Genomic DNA, 16,760 nt, shown 5'->3' with positions numbered 1-16,760 from the left:
GACAGCCGTTGCTGTTTCGGAGCTGAAGGACCAGCGTTCTAAAAGTAACGGAAGTAACTGATGTCTTGTTTGAAAATGTACTTAAGTATTTGATTACTCAAACAGCAAACTAACGCGTTAGGTTACTCGTTATTGCAAAAAGTAATCAAAGTACTCTAACGCATTACAAAGTAACGCGTTATACCCAACTCTGCACATGAAACACTCCTCCTGAGCAGTAGCAGGCGAGTTGTGTTTCTCGTTTGCAGGGTTCCAGACTGCTACTCTTTAGTCATTTTGCGACCATGGAGCACCACTGCCACTTGATAATATTATTAATATATGAGCTGAAGAGCTGTTAGTTTGTTTCCAGCTTACAGTGAATAAACCACCACGTTAAAAGGTCCAGTGCCAACAACTTAACTTTATGCTAACTGCTAACATCTGACTGTTGACTGGAAGTATCAAGCTCACGGCAAAAACTTCAACACTTCCAGCCCAAGGCGAGCTGGGTGCAGTGGTTCCGCTTTGATTTATTCAATTATAACAATACTTTATTTAACATACATACAACATATTTAACAGTATTTTATTCAACTTTATTACAACAGTACTTTATTATAACAGTATTTTATTTAACTTAATTATGACAGTAGCTACTTTATTTAACTTTATTGTAACTAGTTTATTTAATAATTTTATATTTTAGTAGTCTGCAGTACTATGGGGGAGATTTCAAAATACCATGATATATATCATGCATTGTGTTAAAGCCTAAAAATATCACAACAATATTTTTAAGCCATATCGCCCAGCCCTAGTTTCACTGTAGACTTACTGTGCAGTTGAATTGAAACACCCCTACTTCTGAATCCTGAGACTATAAAGTCCCTTCAAACAGACTGTTGCTCAGGGGTCCCTGGCTCAGTGCCTGGTATGCCTGGGATTTTGCTTGAGAGACTGTTGCATTGATTTTTGAGTCATAGAAATGAGAGGGAGACGTGCATAATCTTCAACAGGTCTCCTCTTTTATCCAACAAGTGGTGTACAATATATTAGACTTTCAGCCAGTACTCTGATATTTGATCCAAACAAACTTTGTGGATGGAAATGGGTTAAACATCATGTTTACTGTACACTGGTGGAAAGAGTTCTGCTGTGGGAGATGTCTTTAGGACCACAGAAAACTTTGTTAAAACAGCAGCCTCCCAAGTGTAATAAAAAAATGTCAAGGTGTCAACTGTTAAAATGGTGATACTAGAGACTGGAGGTACTGTCCTCTATCCAAACTACTGGGTAAAAAAAAAAAAAAAGAACTCCACCAGCTCCACAGGAGCTCTGCTGCTGGAAGCTGTAGTACTTGTGTTTCACCGTGTAAATCAGGGGTAGGCAACCTGTGGCTCCGGAGCCACATGTGGCTCTTTAGCCCCTGTCCAGTGGCTCCTTGAGACTTTGAGAAAAGAATTCTATGGAAATTGATTCTATGAATCCAAATGTTGCTGAACCTCGATAGCAGTGGCTGGTTAGTTATGGATGCCAAATCCAAAAAAGTAAATTGAATAAAATAGAGAACGTAGTAGTGCGTGGACAGATTTGTTTGCTCTCACTGCCAGCTCTGCAAAATTTAAGTACCAAATAATCATAGATAGTGTTCTGCACAGTGGCCACCTTGTGGTAAAACATATTAACAAATGCTTATTTAGACCATAAGTATAAGCTAATTTAGACATAATAGGCTATGTTACCTTGATTATAAGGCTCAAACATGTTTTGCAGCTCCACACAGATTTTTTCCAATTATTTTTGGTCAAAAATGGCTCTTTTAATGGCAAAGGTTGCAGACCCCTGATGTAAATACTCATGAAGCAGAGTACCTACTGTTTGCCTGTGTTGTCCATCTTCTCCAGGTGTGTAAGCGCATGGACATGATCTGCCAGCGTGTCTTAAATCAGGGCTTCCTGAAGGTGGAACGTTACCACAGTCTGTGCCAGAGGCAAGTCAAAGCCCAGCTGCCCAGGTCAGTATCACAGCTAGGTTTCAAAATTCTATGAATATTCAAGGTGGAAAATTTCCATGGGAATTTATTGGAATAAAAAGAAAATAATTGTGTTATTTCCCCAGCCTGTATTTTCCCAGTCATATGCAGATAGAAACAATCTTTTGTCATATCATAAGCAGAGGTCTGCAGTCAGCTGTGGGTCTATTGACCCCCTGTGGTCAGTGATGGTATTACTGCGGGGTAAGTGGAAGATTTTTGAAATAAATGAGTGTATATAGACTTCCTCAATGTGTGACCAGCACCAATTTCTCAAAACTCAGGTTGACGACAGTTAAACAAGTTTTGTGCTGAGCTTACAGCTTGTCTGTATTGGCTGTGTTGAGAAAGCAGCAAAACAATAGCAGCTTCAGTCCTCTCTACACTGGATGTGTTCTGCCACAGCACTGCTGTGCATTTACAACATAGACTGTACTGTAGCGTATAGCCTAGTACAATAGTGAAAATAAACAGTCGTGAAGCCTGAAAGAATGCTTTGGGTTGCAGATATAAATGGAAAATAAAAGCTGATGTGTGGCTAGCATACACAGCTGTGCTGATTAAGACTAAATACCTGTTCAATTTGATATACATGAGACAGAAGACTAAAAAAAACCCAGCTGAGTCTCCTCTTGAAACTCTTCATCCTCTTCCAACAGAAGTGAAGAACATTAACTGGCTGACTGCTGAGTTTATAATTCAGTTTAGTGCTGGGCGGTATGACCAAAAGTTTCTAACACCGTTTTTTTTATTTTTTTAAATTTTTCTTCCACCTCTCTTATCTGATCTTCTAAATGTTCTATAGCAACAGAGCCTCTTCCAGCTGTTCACAGACTGTTATGCTAACTGGCTCGCTGGCAAGCTATACCCAACATGCCGTTCCACAGTGTAATTCTGTAACTGTACAAATATTAACGGTCCAAATAGTTTGTGTCACATGTAACAGTTTTCCCTGTTATAGAGAGTTAAGCCCCTTTTACACTGCCAGATTTTCGTCGAATGTTGGGCCGTTTTGCAGGCAAGCTGCGAGCGTTTAGACACACAGAGCCCGGGAGGGGCTGTTGATGACTTGTGGGAGGAGCTGTTGATGATGCCGCACGTGCGAGCCACTGGTGGTGGACTAACAGGAAACAGCTGATAGCAGGTATGAGCAGCTAGTAGCAAGAGGAGAACGCAAACCTGAAAGACACTGTAAAGATGAGCAACTGGGGAGACAAGGAATTGCGCGCCCTCCTTGCCCTCGCAAACGAAGAGGCCATTAACCGTCAAATGACAGGAACGGTGAAGGACGGGCCAACTTAAGAGAGAATCGCCGAAGGACTGTCCAGCTGCAGCTTCCCTCGGAGTATGTCACTGTTTATGTCCAACGCTGAGCTACACATTTTGTTACTTGATCACGCCCCCCACTGCCCTGAAAAAGGCATATTCTGTATGAACAAAAGTAGGCAGGCGGCATTTCGCTGCACTTCCCGATTTTGTTTTTATACTGCCAATGCTGAAAAAAGACTGATTGGGCTTTCCTGCAAATTTGCACAATTCCTATTTAAAAAGGGCTTTTGTGTGGGTTATTATTGTTTTGTTCTTAAGTTCTAACCATTAGTAAGAAGGATATGCAGTTGATAGGGTTCCTTTCTCTGATTTGACAATAGCTTTTTATTACCATAGCGCTTTTTCCCATTTACTGACCACTCTGGCAACTGTCTCAGCTATGCAGTGGTATGATAGTATATGAAAAATACATATCATGTGGAAAATCAGTACTGGTATTGTGAATGAACAGGTGTACCGCCCAGCACTAATTCAGATGCATTCAACAAGCTATGTGGATTGAATGTGTCTTTCAAGGCTTATCACAAAGGGGTCCAATATGTGATACAGGTTCAGAACCAGTGGTATAGAGCAAGTTTGTCTGACTGACCGCTGCCTCAGCTGATGTCATAGTCAGCCTCACCTTAGCTCCAATCTGTGAGCTTTCTGATTATCCTACAATGGCTTTGAACTCTTAGCTTGATTTGAGGCTCTACAGAAACCTTTATGACTATTTTAATTCTGCATGATTGAATTATATATAAATGAGATATTTGATTTCAGCTGCTTATTTACTATCCCAAAAACTGCACTTAACTGCTTTTAAAGTCTGTCTTAACAAACCCAGATGGCACTGAAATGATTGGTTCTGTTATTTAGAAGTGTGCATAGCAACAACAGCTTCAGCTCTCACAGAAAGTTTGTAAAGTCAGACTGCCTTTAGTCAGGCTGGCAATACATACATGCATCTCAGTTTTTGACCGCATCTGATCAAAAAACTTGTTAGACTTTACAGCAGAATGTAAATGGAACCAGTAAAACAAAATTGAAGAGTCAACTACTTAACCAGTTGAGAATGTTTCGGATACCCTCTTAATTCTCACATCTACTCATTAAAGAGAGAATCACAATTCCTCAAATTAGTTTACCCACCCAGTTAAAGCTGATAAGAAGCATGGGTTGTGACCCTCTTTTCATTAGTAGAACATGAACATGCCCTTCACTGTGATAAAGCTCCAGAAGAAAATTTAAATTGCCCAGAACCAAGGCTACAAGTAAGTTGTGATGCACAGGTATAAATGATGGGAAACATAACTTGTCATAAAAGTTCTCAGTTAGGGACCTAGGTCTTCACCTGTATGTTCACCACAATTTGTCTCCAGGCGAGAGTCAGAGAGGAGAAACCATTCACTGGCCCGTCACGCTGACATCCTGGCTGCTGTAGAGACACGCCTTTCTCTGCTCAACATGACCTTCATGAAATACGTCGACTCCAACCTCTGCTGCTTCATCCCTGGAAAGGTTAGCTCAGCTGCCTTTGAAACACAAAGCAGCAGCACTGGCAGTGCTTCATTGAAAGACTTCCTTTCAGTACAGAAGGAAGCTTTCATTTTATGCCATGCCACGATGTGATGTCTCAGTTATACTCACAGACATTCCACCCTGAGTTTCAGTCCTGTGTTAAAGATAATAATTCTGTCTCTATCCTATGAAGAAGATCTGATCTAAATTTTGATCTAAGAAATGTTTGTGTTTATATCCTCTCACCATGACCATTTCCTACTAATGTACGGTACTCAATTCTACAGTTGTTAGATTTGTTACAAACAGAAATGTTGAACACACAACAATGCTATATCATTATAATGCTCGGTACTGGTGATAGCTGTGGCCACAAACAATGTGTTTTTGAGTTGTGTGTCCATTCATCCATCTGTTTGTCTGTCAGTCCGTCCAGTTCTCGTGAATGCAATATCTCAGGAATGCTTTGAGGGATTTTTTCAAATTTGGCTCAAACCTCAATTTAGGCCCAATCCCAATTCCTATCTTAACCCTCAATCTTAATTTTCAAGCTCAACCCTCAATCTCACTAGCCCTCAAAACCAAGTGTGACTTTAAAATGGGACACCCCTCAAAGGCAAATACGTCTTAAGACTGTCGGGGGCAGCAATATGCCAAAACTCCATCCAGTCTGTCAATTCAAAGAAGAAGAAATATATGTCACCAGTAGTCGTCGATAAAAAGACGTGACAAGTTTTTTTTTTTTTTTTCCAACACTTTATTTCAATACTTATACAAAACAAGCAGTGACAGACATGAACAGAACAAATATGCCAGGGTTAAGAGGAAAGAAAAAGAAATAAAATAAACAAATAAATAAATAAAAAAGTTCAGCAGCTCAAACAATTAAATTGTTTACATATTTTCAGAGTCTTTATAGCTTTGGAGTTTGTGGAGTGCTGAATGGTTTCTAAGTATTGCTGCATTTCATTCATAAAAATTTTGAACAAGGATTTTCTGTTACAAAATTTACTCTTATGAATATGGAATTTTGCTAAGATAATAAATAGATTAATGACATAGAATTGTTTTTGTTTTGAAATGCTGACATCATAAAATCCAAACAGCAGATCTTTGTACAGTAGTGAAAATAGAACATAAATGTTGCAACGAGTACAGGGTTCCCACGGGTCCTTAAAAAGTCTTAAAATGTCTTAAATTAAAATTCGGGTAATGAGGGTCTTAAATTGTCTTAAATTTACCGTAAATTTGCTGTAGGTATTAAATTTTCAGCCGGTGCGTTTAATGCCTTTGGGAAAGCACAGTGGCCCACCGTAAAACATATAATGGTGTGTATTTGTGTGATTAATTTAGTATAGTGCCTATATGGTACGGTGTCTTAAATGAGTCTCCGCGATTAATAGCTGTTTTACGGTACATCTGCTACAGACGCTGACGTCGGGCATCCGCATTTCGCGGATATCGAGGTGAGCGGTTGAAGATGCAGAGATGGGGAAATGTAAATTTAACGAGAAGTGGATGGAGGACGACGTATTTAGGACAGTGTTGGGCAAGTTACATCCAAAATATAATACATTATATATTATTAGTTACTGTCATTTGAAAGTAATTAGTTACATTACAATATTACTATCTCTGAATTGTAATGTGTTACACTACTTTTGCATTACTTTTGAGTTACTTTCAACAAAATAGCCGCAGAAATATATGACTAAGCATTTAAAATGCTAAAATGCAGATTGATGTAGCTGATTATTTACATTCAGTGGAGGGTGATGTAACATGATGACTGTGAAGGCCCCTAAAGCTACTAACAATTTAATATAATAGGCACAGTAAAGGCTCATGGCGCAATACAATAAGTAACAATGACTGTTAGAATCATACAAGCAGACAAAGGATCAAAGTCTGTAAGTTATGATAGAGATGCTGCAAATATTTAAAGTCTTGGCCTATTCATATGATACAAAATAGAGCTATACTATAACATAACCTATAGCCTTATGATATGACAAACACACAATCTCTTTTTCTTTTAGTTTCTATTGTTTTATTCTCTTTTAATTCAAACAGCACAAAGATGCCATGCACTGAATGGACATAACTTCTGCTTTATGAAAAATCAAAAAGTGCTTTTGGAGGACTTCTGCTTTATGAAAAATCAAAAAGTGCTTTTGGAGGACTAGACCTCAAGGAACATGGCTCAGTCATTTCAGTCCAACAAAAATTAACATGTAATTTAAACATAACCTACAACTGCTAATCAATAAAACACAGGCCAGAGAAACCAGGCAATTTGCCAAAAAAATGGCTAAAACATAGGCTACCACAGAAAGGCTGGTAAAACTGCAGTCACTTATAGCTAGAACTCTAGCTAAAGCACATATTTCAATACTGAAAATAAAATAAAAGTGCATGGGCTTATTAGACAAATAGGAAATACAGCTCAGTCATTTCACTCCCAACTTCACAAAAAAATGTAAGATTGGATAAATAAATATACATAAAATTGAAAATAAAAAATGAATGCTTAACAGGAAACCTGTTGCTGCCAAATGGCCTATACAACAGAGGTAGCATGCAGCCTAGAAGGCTGGTAAAGTAAACAGAACTATAAAGGCAGTTATGGCCCAGACATAGCCTACTTGTGGTTCTAGGGTGCGGTGGGGGGGACTAGCCTATTCCACCACCCACTTGACTGAAATATCTGTTGAAGCGCATCAGGAGAAGGCGCTGAAAGCGTCCATCACCAAGACGGTTGCGTTTTGGGGTGAGCACAAGATTCCCAAGACTGAAAAGTCTTTCTACTGGTGCACTGGATGGTGTTGGGGTGTTATAGCAGAGTGCAATTTTTTTTTAATCCTTGGAAACATGTGCAGGCTTTCCATCACAGGGGCAGAACTGAGATAAGACATTACCTCTGTTTCCACTGACAAGGGTGCATCAGCTGTGGCACTGGGCTGTACATCAAAAGAAAAAAAGTCATCCTCTCAGCAGCAGGTTGAGGGGGATCGGGCATCAGGGCTGTAGGCTCTTCTGTTGTTAGGGAGCGGCACTCCGTTGTGAGGAGGAACTTGATGTGGTCTCTTCTGGCTTCTTCTTTTATCCAGCGCAGCTTGAACTTTGGCAGTGAGACAGCAGCCAGAAGTGCATCCTTGGAATCAATCGTCGCAGCAAATCGAGTTTTGATTGTTCCCACAATAACTTCAGGCAGCCCAGTGGTCATTTGCGATAGGCCCTGTGTCATTACTAAGGTTTTGGCCATCAAAACTTCGAGTGTTGGTTGAAGTGTTCCAAAAAAGCAAGTGTCCTCACCCTGTAGGATGTCCAATGCAACTGTGAAAGGCTTCATAATGTAACAATATTCCTTGAGAAATTGGTATTCCCTGTCATTCATACATTTAATCTGAAGCTGTGTGCATAGGCTATTGATGTCAGTGAGGGGCATTTCTATGACACGAGCATAGGCGTTATAGAATGAGTTCCACCGTGTTGCTGTGGGGACAATCAACTTTCTTTCACTGACCTCTTCCAGGCACTCTGATGCGATGGTGGAGCGGCTGGCCCTTGTCCACAGTACTGAGCATTTAGCTGTAGCACTACGATACACAGCCCTTGATTCTGGATTAGATACCAGCCAATTAACAACCTCATTGTTTGCAATGAGATTAAGTGTATGGGCTGCACATCTATGGTGGGGAGGCAGTACACATTGTCCGTGCTGCGCATCATCGGCAGTAAGCAGCACACTATGAATGTTCTGTAAACTCCACCTCACCATCGCCCTCCTCCTCCTCCTCCTCCTCCTCCAACTCCACTTGATGCTGCTGATGGTCCTTGAACGCCTTTACAAAGTTGCTCCCATTGTTCGTCACACATGCAGTCACTTTATTGTAGGTCAGTCCATATTGAGAGAAAATGTCTTCTAGCTCTGTTGCAATTACATCATATGTGTGTCGACCCCTAAATCTTTTACAAGCTATTGCAGCCTTCTTTCGTGCCAAGGTATCTGCATCAATCCAGTGCACAGTGACCCCCATGAAACTTTTGTTGTTGGCACTCCATATGTCTGCTGTTGTTGACACATACTGCTGGGCTTCGAGTGTTTTCTTCAGCTCCTTCTCCATGACAGCATATGCCTTGTCCAAATCTTTGGCGAATGTTTTTCTCTCAGGCAGTACATGCTGAAAAATTAAGAAGAAGCTAGATGTTAAACTCATGCTGTGTTTAAATTGGTCAGACTATATTCGGATACCCGTTAAAAAAAAAAATGAACATGAGGTGCACAGATTCACTTCTCCTCAACAGCATGGACCAAGGCAGCCATTTAGGTTGTTATTTAGGTTGTTATTTAAAATAATAACAAGGTAGATGGCCGCATGGCCCACTCTCTATGACAACGTTAGCTTACCTTGTCATTGCTGGTGTTCACGGGGATTTTGCTGACAAGCTTTCTGAACGCTGGCGATTCTACCGTTGATAGGGAGTGCATGTCTTCCACAATATATTATGCCACCAGTCTCCTCACTTCTCTGGCTTCAAGAACCATGGCAGACCGAGAGAAACTTAACTTTTGTTGCTTTGTCTGTCCCGTATGCTCGTCCTCTTTTTTCTTTCTCTTCTCCGCAGGTGCATCTCTCTCTCTCAGCTTAGTGTTAGCGTGGCACTGGTCCAGGTGTTTCTTTAAGTTACTCGTGCTATTTTTTGACGTCGAGAGTTCCCTCGGTGTCGCACACAGATTGCATTTTACAATTATGTTTTTCTCCGTCTCTCTGAGGAACTGAAAATAATGGGCGAATGTCCATCGCGCCAGACCCGGCTGCAGAAACAAATTAAAGGGGGGGCACTAAAATTTTTTAGGGGGGCAAACTTTTTCAAACTACTTCAGGCTGAACAATGGCTCTGTGACCACTCCTACAGTGCTGAGAAATATTATTTTCCCTCACCAAAAAGAGGCAGTTCATCCCAAAATCTAAAAAAACAAACAAAAAACAATATTGTAGTGCTCTGTCCATTTATTCAACTCAAAAGTCAAGCATTTCTGGAGACATAAGCACTGATGTCAAGCTGAACACTGAAGTAAACATTCAAACTAGGAGAGGTAGCTACAGCAGCTAGGGAGCACAAGGAGCAGAACAAATCAGTGTTACCCTTCTGCCTTTAAGTACCCTAAGTGGGTGTATCTGTAAGATGCGTGTGTGTGTGTGTGTGTGTGTGTGTGTGTGTGTGTGTCTGTGTGTGTGTGTGTGTGTGTGTGTGTGTGTGTGTGTGTCACTTTCAGTAGAGTGGCTTACGTTTCCAGTTAAAGTCAATGGTGCTGCTGCTTCCTGCTCCCCCCCGTTCGCGTTGTCACTTCTCGTCGTTATATTTTTTTGGAAATAATTCCGGATATCCATAGCTCGCGCCTCGCGGCGATATTAATTATCGATGCTGTCCATGAATGAATGAGTCAGCACCCGCCCCCCTCTGTCTGTAATTGGCTGAAAGTTGACTTCATTTGTTGGTTGGATTGGTTGAACTGTATGATCGTCAAAACGAGATAGGAATAAGAGAGAGTTGGCCACTCTGAGTTAAAAAACAAAACCCCCCAAAAATAAACAGCTTCCAGTCGAGGGCGGGCACAGCTGACTCTGTGGGCGGGCACTGCCCCCCAATGCCCGCCCATGCCGCCGGGTCTGCATCGCGCAAATGTAGAGTCCAGTGTCGTGTCTGTTGTCATCTCAGCCTCAGCGAATTTCAGCAACAGGAAATAACTCTTACTCGCGGCTTTTTTTCCGTTGTCGGAATGTCTCGCGAGTTGGAGTTGGTGTTGGAGAATTCTTAAAAAAACAACAGCTAATCGGGTTAAAATGCGTTGTAACGCGCGTTACTTAGATTGTAACGGGTAAAATATTACCGAAAATTTATTAGTAATGCGTTATATTACTGCTTACCGAAAATTTATTAGTAATGCGTTATATTACTGCGTTACAGTAATAGTAATAATTACTGTAATTGCGTTACTTTTGTAACACGTTACTCCCAACACTGATTTAGGAGGTGGTTGGCACCGGCAAACAACAACGAGGCAATGTGCACATTTTGTAAGAAGTCTCAAAGCCGTCGAGTCTCACGTGAAAGGAGTAAAGCACCAGCGGTACATGGCAGCAGTTAGCAATAGCGGGGCCAGGCTAATCCCTGCATTGTTTGCAGCGCGACCGAAGGACGTTACAAGTTCAGATGCCACCTTTCAGTTGGTTATGACGAGATTCATTTCACCGCCAGACACCCAAAAGGCAGAGCTACTGTGGGTTCTGCATACTGTGGCAAGGCACAATTTGTTAAGATCTAACGAGGACATATGAGACATCTTTGCCGCCATGTTCCCCGATTCCCAGCTTGCCAAGTCATTCACCTGTGGTGAAAGTAAAACTGCATATGTCGCCAAATATGGTATCGCTTCATTCATCAAAAAGGAGCTATCGCGCAGCGTGAGTTAGAAGCCATAAATTGTCATGGTTGACAAAAGCATGAATGAAACGACAAAGAGCACACAAATGGACCTTCATTTGCGGTTCTGGACTACTGATGAGACTGGCACACATCATGTCATCTCCGTTACTATGGGTCGGAGTTCATGGGACACTCCAGAGCCGAGGACATCTTGGGTCATTTCAGTGTAAGTAACCTTACGATTGTGTTTGAAATCACATATATTATTCATACTAAAAGTCCATTCTCACTGAGGGCGAATATCCGTGCGGATTATTCTCGCGGAAAAATATAAAAGTTGATTTTATGGGTTCTTATGGAAGTTTGCACACCGGGGCGGAACTTTAATGCGGTGAAAAAAGTTTCCGCCCTGACTTTGACCCCCCGCGGAATTCGCCGGCGGAACTACACTCTGGGCCAATGGTTTGTTTATAGTCGCGTAGACCCAGGAGAGTCCGAAATCCAGTCAGGCAGGACAGTATGGGAGAAAGGTTGATAAACTTCGTTTCACAGCACCCCGTCCTTTGATAAAAGACGGGATGATTTTATGAACAATGAATTAAAGGACGTCTGGCAGTCCATTGTCCAGCTTGGTGGCTGCGGTGAGAGTGGTAAGTGCTAAAGAAAGTTGATGTTGACGCTTGTTAAACGTTAGCTTGCTAGCTCGATGCTGCTGCTGCTACTCTCGTCCATGTTCACCCACACCCGTTCACGCAGCGCGGACTTGGAACACAACAAGTATGTATGGTTTGAGCACGGAAAAGCGCTGTGCAAATATTCCGCAAATCCGTTTCGCATTTCCGTATCGCGGCAGTGAGAATGACCCTTAAGTATGGTGTAAAATTGAGTAACGTTAATGCAGTCCAAAGCTCCTATACTAGCGGTGTAAACACCAACACTCCCCTGGTGCTCAGTGCTCCCAATCCGGACAGAGTCGGCAGAGGACTGGTTATGTGCTATATTTAGGTAACAGGTCTATGGTCACTTTGACAATCTAACAGGTAACAACACATTAGTTCAGAGTTTAAGGGGTGTAACTGTTGGTAGATGTGGTGTATTATGTGTAAATATGCCGAATTGTGGTTTTATGGGTTGTTGTTGACGGTTGGGCAAATCTAGCAGCTAATGTAGTCTGTCACTTGTTGCCACAGCAACAGTAAACATTCACGTAAGGGTTAATGAGCTGTAAATAGAGATATAGAATCAAGCTATGTTGTAAATACACATTAGATATGTTGTATTTTAGCACAAAATATATGATTTTACCAGTTAGTAAACCTATAGAAAATCATTAGTTTAATTTGCAAAATTTACCATTAAATTTATAGGCCACACACACAGAAAGACCACAGTGACCATAGACTGACTTGAATAGAGCACATAACCAGTACTATTACTATCTGCATAAAGTCAATAGATTGATATTTATATATTATTTTTGGGTCTTAAATGATGTTCTTTGATGTCTTAAAAAGGTCTTAAAAAGCATTAAATTTTACTTTTAAAATGGTGCAAGAACCCTGGAATATACTCGACAAAACCTTTCCAAAAGGTGACAGTATAGGGGCAGCGAAACAAATGTACAGTTACCAAACAATAATCTTCGACAATGCCGTCTGCAGCTGTGCTGACTTCATATTGAAACAGAATGCTTGATCACTAGGGGAACAGTTGCCGTTGTGACCGAGAGTTATGTTATGAATATGAACAGTTCACAAGTTACAAATTACTCACTCCCATAGTTTTTTGGAGCCTGCTTGCTTTTTGTAAACTTGTCTTCATTGGTGGCCCTGAAATGAATCAGGGCTTGTGTTTTGTCTGGTGGCCCTGAAATGGAACAGAGATAACAACATTACTTTTTTTTATTTTTTTGGGCTACCTGTCAGATATTCGTTAAGTTATTAGTTTAGTTTCATGTAGTATTGCAAGTATTATCACAATGAATACTGTAGTCAACATCCAGCAGAACTGGCGAGGATGTTTACACAGTCACACTAGTGTTATCTGGTGACTTTCATCCACGTTAACGTTTCACTCTTTGGGTTATAAGTTGATATTCAACCAAATAACCTGTACCACAACAACCGACGTAACTTATTCAGCGGAAAGTCACCAGATAATACGATCACTAACGTTAACCTGCAGCTGTAACGTTACCAGCTGCAGACTCTACGGCTACAGGAGATGACACCGTCCGGTCATCTTACAAAAATGTCGATGCAAACATTTCACGTATATTAAAACAACATAACAACTACATTATCACTGAGAAAAATTTTGTAACTGAATGACAGCATACTCAGTTATCAGAGAACCGGGGTTACGTGCAGCGGGGCAGGCAAGCCGTCGCCCGCGACCAAAAATATGTGTGTTACGCTACAAAGAGGTCTATAGTCCATAAAATGACGTTAAACTAAGATAATGCAATGGTTATCATAATTTTAAAACAACTATTAACGAGGAAAATATTCACATTGATAACTCTGCTTCCTTACGCTTGTCGCCGCCATCTTGCATTGACTGAATCGTCTGTACTCGGCCGGGTTCGGCTGAGCTCGGCGGATGATACGCAAAGGATTCTGGGATAGCACTTATTGCCAAGGGTGGTCCTGGAAAATCTTAAAAGTGAGGGCCATACAGCCCTTATTCTTGACCCTCAACTCAACACTCTGAGAATCGGGACAGCACTAGCACTTCGCGGGAGCGCAGATTTTTGAGACTGAGGGTTAAGATAGGAATTGGGATTGGGCCTTAGACTTAACTCCAAAATCTGGTTAGATTTTGGGGGTCAAAGGTCGCTATCATCTTGTTTGTGTCATCAAGAACAGCTCACAATTATTCATTTTTTTCCCCTTCAAATTTTGGCACAAACATCCACCGATGGTTGAAGGTCAAAGGTCAAGGTCACTGTGACCTTACGAAACATGTTTGGACAGAACTCAAGAATCCATACATTAATTCTGACAAAATTTCACACAAATGTCTAATAGGATTGAATGTTAAAGTGATGGCATTTTGTATCCAAAAGGTCAAAGGTCAGCTTCACTGTGACATCATAATGTTCTGCAAAAACACTTTTCTGGCCATTACTCAATGTCATATCTCAGGAACAGGGGAGGAGACATTTGGTCAGATGCTTGATGGTGACACTAATCTTGGGTGTCCACCTTGAAACTGTGCTGATTGTATAAATCTTCTGTGATGTGGGGAACAGTGTGTGTGAAGTATCCATGTTTTCACAGACATGGATGTAAACTGTAAGAAAAATTTGACTGATGCATGTAGGCATACAACCACGGGGCAGTAATACTAGTTTAAATAGGGAAATTGAATTTTAGCCCATTTTAATACAAGTCAAATGAGAGGGAATTATTTTCACCAAACATTATGACTGGAGAGATTTAAAGTTACAATGTGTAATTTACGTGGTTGTTTATTAGCAAATATAAACTATTGCTTTCATAAATATATATTTGCTAAAGTGTAATGCAATTCACATACAAATGGAAGCTTTCTCATAGGCTTAGAATGATTTCTCTATATATACACAGGCAGGGCGCGGTATGCTGGAGGCTGCCTTCTTGCGTCGCCATATTTGAATACAGTGGCCGAAAGGGATATACGCTCTTCGCCTTTCGCGTTTACCTAGAACTTACCGTCACTGGAGACAGAGAAGGTGAAGCTCAATCCGGGGCGCTTCTGCGTGAACCTGCTTTGTACTTTTATGATTCTGTCGCACTTTAAATGGAGGACCACACATATGTTTTGCCCTGTAAGAGGGAAACCACGCCACCAAATGAAAGAAAAAGATCAGATAAGCGAGGACGGGACAAAATGCGAGTGAATATCGGCGTTGCTTATTCCAGGTGGAAAAAAACTCCTGTGGAAGAACACTGTGGGGAACACATATATTATAATTGTACCAACCTATATTTGCCGCACTGTGCCGTGACTATCACATAAAACGTGTTATTTTAGCATTACTGTGCTAATGTTTGCCAAAACAATTAGAAATAAAACACTCCTAACATAACATTATATCTCACAGATAACCTATATCTCACTGGTAAGCTATAACATATCGTAGCGCCTGCCAGGACGTGTGGAAAGGATGACGCAGTTATTCGGCAAACCACCGTTTATTACTGAACAGTACAGGTTACTGTTGGCCATAACTACGCCAAAACGACCAACAAACAAGAACTTAGCTGTAACTCCAACTGTGCACTCCTGCTCTCTCCTCCAGCTCGCTCATACACACACCAGCACCCGCACTCACACAGCTCTCATCCCCGTCACACTCGCCCCCCGCCCCCCTACCTATACTCATTCAATCCCAAACATGCCATTAACTCACAGAACATTGACATTATAGCAGAACATTTACTGCAGGGTCGCTACAATATCGTAACATGGTTTAGATTCCTAAATAAATATTCACCTCATCGCTAGATAGGCCTACTCCTGAAAAACCTGAAAAACTCGTGGATGATGCTATCTCTGTCTGCGCAAGGCTTTCTGTCCTACGAGGCCACCGTCACTTACCCGACGGGAGGGGTGAGGGGGTGAGTGAGCGCGAGTGAGCCCTGCAATCTAGAATTTGACCGCTGATGTCACTGTTACTTACCATTTCTACACACTGAGGCTTTAAATATGTCGGACTTTAACAGATTTTCCCGGACAAAAATCCTTTATTACCTGATAACAGAAACACCTGGGTAAGTGTAACAAAACAACAAAAAAAACTGCCAAGTGTCTTCTTTACCACTGTTTGGGGTCTGTGTTGGAGTTTTTCCACACACACACACACACACGCGTGCACACACACACACACACACACACACACACACACACACACACACACACAACACTATCAGATGTGTTTGTGTGTGTGTGTGTAGAAACCTCAGGAAGAGCAACTGAGGAGGGATCCCTCTTCCAGGACGGACAGACGAGCAAGAGATGTCGTACAGAACAGATCAACATAATAAATTAACAGTAAACCATATGACACAATGAGAGAGAGCGAGAGAGACAGAGACAGAGAGAGATGCCGGACAGACGGTAATGACAGTAGCTTACAACAACATTAATGAAAGTAATAATATTATAATTAATATCTTGTAGTATACATGTGTGACAATAATCATATGTGTATAATAACAGTAGAAGTATGACTAATGATAACAGCAGCAGCAGGAGGTCAGACTTAATGGACTGTGCAAAATAGGAAAGGGGGACTGTGGTACAGAGTGAGGAGTCTAATGAGGTGTTTTAAGTTGATTAAAATTATGAAGCATCCGATAGGTTTACAAAATACTTTGGTAGAATTTTGAGATCAAGACTTATTGTGTTGTACTCGGGCTTGAATTGATCAACTACTGATCAATATGTAAATAATTTGCTTTAAATATCTCTCTGCCCTCTTCTTTCAGTGTGTAGTCAA

At 41.1% G+C, this 16,760-nt stretch overlaps 1 protein-coding gene across 4 annotated transcripts in view; it reads left to right on the top strand.

Annotated features, from left to right (window-relative positions):
• fbxo28 (F-box protein 28) overlaps positions 1-16,760 on the top strand; it is a 47,259-nt gene that overhangs the window by 2,218 nt on the left and 28,281 nt on the right. For all 4 annotated transcript variants that reach the window (XR_007571690.1, XM_050070724.1, XM_050070723.1 and 1 more), the window contains exons 2-3: positions 1,887-1,996; positions 4,705-4,843. Coding sequence is in view for 3 of the 4 variants with exons in the window: in XM_050070724.1 (XP_049926681.1) it covers positions 1,887-1,996; positions 4,705-4,843 (249 nt within the window). In the remaining variant the exon portion in view is untranslated. The remainder of the gene's footprint in view (positions 1-1,886; positions 1,997-4,704; positions 4,844-16,760) is intronic.

The sequence above is a fragment of the Epinephelus moara genome, chromosome 19 (assembly GCF_006386435.1).
Source record: "Epinephelus moara isolate mb chromosome 19, YSFRI_EMoa_1.0, whole genome shotgun sequence".
NCBI classification, from domain to species: domain Eukaryota; kingdom Metazoa; phylum Chordata; class Actinopteri; order Perciformes; family Serranidae; genus Epinephelus; species Epinephelus moara.
This window is presented reverse-complemented; position numbering and strand designations above follow the sequence as displayed.